The 3,119-nt window shown below is 64.3% G+C and overlaps 1 protein-coding gene across 1 annotated transcript; it reads right to left on the bottom strand.

Annotated features, from left to right (window-relative positions):
- Window positions 1-309: 309 nt before the first annotated feature.
- LOC136548644 (uncharacterized mitochondrial protein AtMg00860-like) lies at window positions 310-990 on the bottom strand. The gene has a single exon (XM_066540095.1). The coding sequence runs from the start codon at window positions 988-990 to the stop codon at window positions 310-312; it is 681 nt and encodes a 226-aa protein (XP_066396192.1).
- Window positions 991-3,119: the final 2,129 nt, after the last annotated feature.

The following is a 3,119-nucleotide window of genomic DNA, read 5'->3' as shown; positions in this document are numbered from 1 at the left end:
TTCGTCGCGGAGCGCCACGAGCGCTGGTTCGGTCTGCTGGGCATGGTGGAGCCGGTCGAAGAAGTCAAACCGCGGGGCGGACAGAGCGAGGACCGCGCCGGCCTCAACGTCGCAGTCGGTGTCCCGACGGGAGAGGGCGTCGGCGACGGTGTTCTGGGCACCCGGCTTGTACTCAACCACGAAGTCAAAACCGAGAAGCTTGCCCACCCAGTGGTGTTGCGGTATCATGGCCAGCCTCTGATCGAGCAAGTACTTGAGGCTGTAGTGATCTGTCTTCACTGTGAATCGCCGGCCCCAAAGGTATGGTCTCTAGTGGCGGACGACGTGCACTAGGCCAATCAACTCCCGCTCGTATGCGGCGAGGGAGCGGTGTCGGGGTGCAATGGGCTTGCTGAAGTATGCCAGGGGATGCTTGTCTTGGAGCAGCACTGCGCTAAACCCATGCGTCGACGCGTCGCACTCGACGATGAATGGGCAGGTGAAGTCCGGCAACACGAGCACCGGCGCCGAAGTCACAGTGGCTTTGAGGGCCGTGAATGCCGCAGCCGCCTCCTCCGACCATGAGAAGCCATCTTTCTTGAGCAGCGCTGTCAGGGGGGCGGCGATGGCGTCGTAGTTGAGGACGAAGCGGTGATAGTAGCCCGCCAGGCCAAGGAAGCCGCGGACCGCGCACACCGACCGGGGCACTGGCCAGTCAAGGACGGCCTGCACCTTGGCCGGATCCATGGCCACGCCCTGCTCGAAGATGATGTGGCCGAGGTAGGAGACCGACGCGACGCTGAACGCGCACTTGGAGCGCTTGACAAAGAGGCGGTGGTGGCGAAGCTCGGACAGCACGACGCGGAGGTGTCGGAGGTGATCCGCCCAGGAGCTGCTGTAAATAAGAATATCATCGAAGAAAACGAGCACAAACCGGCGAAGGAAGGGGCGCAACACGTCGTTCATCAACGACTGGAATGTCGCCGGCGTGTTGCACAAGCCAAACGGCATCACCAAGAACTCATATAAGCCGTCATGCGTGGAACGCCGTCTTGTGGACATCCTCCGGTCTCATGCAAACTTGGTGGTAGCCGGAACGGAGGTCGAGTTTGGTGAAGAAGCGTGTTCCCTTGAGCTCGTCAAGCAACTCCTCCACCACGGGGATCAGGAATGCATCTTTAACGGTGAGAGCGTTCAACGCGCGATAGTCGATGCAAAATCGCCACGCGCCGTCCGCTTTCTTGACAAGGAGTGCCGGCGATGAGAAAGCGGAGTTGCTGCGGTGGACAATGCCTTGCGTGATCATGGAGTTGCACTGGCGCTCGAGCTCGTCCTTGTGGGCCGCCGGGTAGCGATAGGGCCGGACCGCCACCGGAGCCGCGCCCGGCTTGAGGATAATGGGGTGGTCACGGCTACGCGGCGGAGGCAACCCTGAGGGCTCCGCGAACACATCACCAAAGGAATCCAGGAGGTGCTCCAGGAGCGAGCCATCCGTGGTCGCGGCGTGGACCGGCGGCGTTGCGGTGGAGGCCACGCCGGTCCAGCAGATGGAGCGCCCCGCATGCTCGAAAGACAGGGTGTGGGTGGCGACATCCCATGCGATCCATCCCAGGACGGCCATCCACTGGGTGCCCAGCACCATGTCGTAGCCGGCAAGGGGCATGACGTATAAGTCGACGTCGAACGTCATGCCCTCGATGGAGATAGCCGCCTGTCGGAGAACGCCGGGGCAGGCCACCTTCTCGCCATTGGCGACTGTGGCAGTGAGCCATGGACGGGGAAGGATGGTGAGCCCGGTGCGGTGCGCGGCCGCCTCGCTGATGAAGTTGTGCGTGGACCCCATGTCCACCAGGGCGATAAGCGTCGTGGTGCCCAGGGTGACCCGAAGCAGGATGGGGGCACCCACGGTCACGCCCGCCACGGCATGAAGGGAGAAGACGGGAGCCTCCATCGCCCCGTCCTCGGCCGCGGCAGCAGCGTCGCCGTCGGGGTTGTCGATCTCCACGCCGTCAAGGAAGAAGATGCGGCGACAGAACCTATTATGACCACGGGAGTACTTCTCATTACAATTGAAGCACAAACCTTGGCGGCGCCGTTCCGCCATCTCGTCTGGAGTGAGGCGGCGTTGGCCACCCTCGGCGCGGCCCTGCTGTGCAGCCGCCGGAGGGGCCGGGAGCGCCAGTAGAGGCGGCGGCGCTGGTAGAGCCGCCCGGGGCACGGGTGGGGGCGGGCCGCACGGAGCCCCCCTTGGTGGGTGCGGCGCCGGCCGCTCGCTCTCCATCAACTCCACTTGGCGTGCCAGACTCATGGCGGCGGCGAGAGTCTCCGGGTGATGAAGGCGGACGGTGTGGCTGAGCGGCGGAAGGAGGCCGCCGGTGTAGAGCTGGATGCGTTGATCCTCGTCGAGCCGGCCTGCGCGCGGTAGGAGCGCCTGGAACCGGTTGGAGTATTCCTCCATGGTCCCGGTGCGCCGGCATTCGGAGAGCTCGAACATCGGAGCGGAGCGGAGGGGGGGGGGGTCCGAACCTCAGATTCAAGAGATCCTTGAAGCGCCCCCAATTCAGCGTGCCGTCGTCGTCCTGCAGCTGGATGAACCACAGCCGCGCGGCGTCGTCCAGATGATAGGACGCCATGAGCACGCGCTCCTCCGCCATGGTTCAGTGTTGACGGAAGTAGGCGTCGCACTTGTTGAGGAAGAGCATCGGGTCGGACGTGCCGTCGAAGCGGGGGAAATCCCACTTCTTGTGCTTCGGGTGGAACTCCTGCTCGCGCGGTCCCTCCGCACGACGAGCGTCGCCGCTGCCAGACGACGACGAGGACCTTTCCTTCATGGCCGCCATGTCGGCCTTCATTGCGGTCACATCCGACGTGAGCGTCGCCATGGCCTTCAGGAGGTCGGCGAGAGTGGGCTGTTGGGGCTCCGTCATGTTGATCGAAGCGGCAGAGACGGGGGACGATGGGGAGGTGGGGCTGTGGTGGCCGTTGGCGGCGGCGGTGGTGGAGGCTTGGCTGGAGGCGGCGGCCGAGGATCGTCGGGAACCTGATACCAGGTTGTCAAGGGCCTGGTGATCTAGGGTAGGCGGCCCTCGACTACGGAGTTCGTAGTCTCGTGCCGTTGTCTTCCGATCGCGGAGGTTATG

The sequence above is a fragment of the Miscanthus floridulus genome, chromosome 4 (genome assembly GCF_019320115.1).
Source record: "Miscanthus floridulus cultivar M001 chromosome 4, ASM1932011v1, whole genome shotgun sequence".
Lineage (NCBI taxonomy): Eukaryota > Viridiplantae > Streptophyta > Magnoliopsida > Poales > Poaceae > Miscanthus > Miscanthus floridulus.
This window is presented reverse-complemented; position numbering and strand designations above follow the sequence as displayed.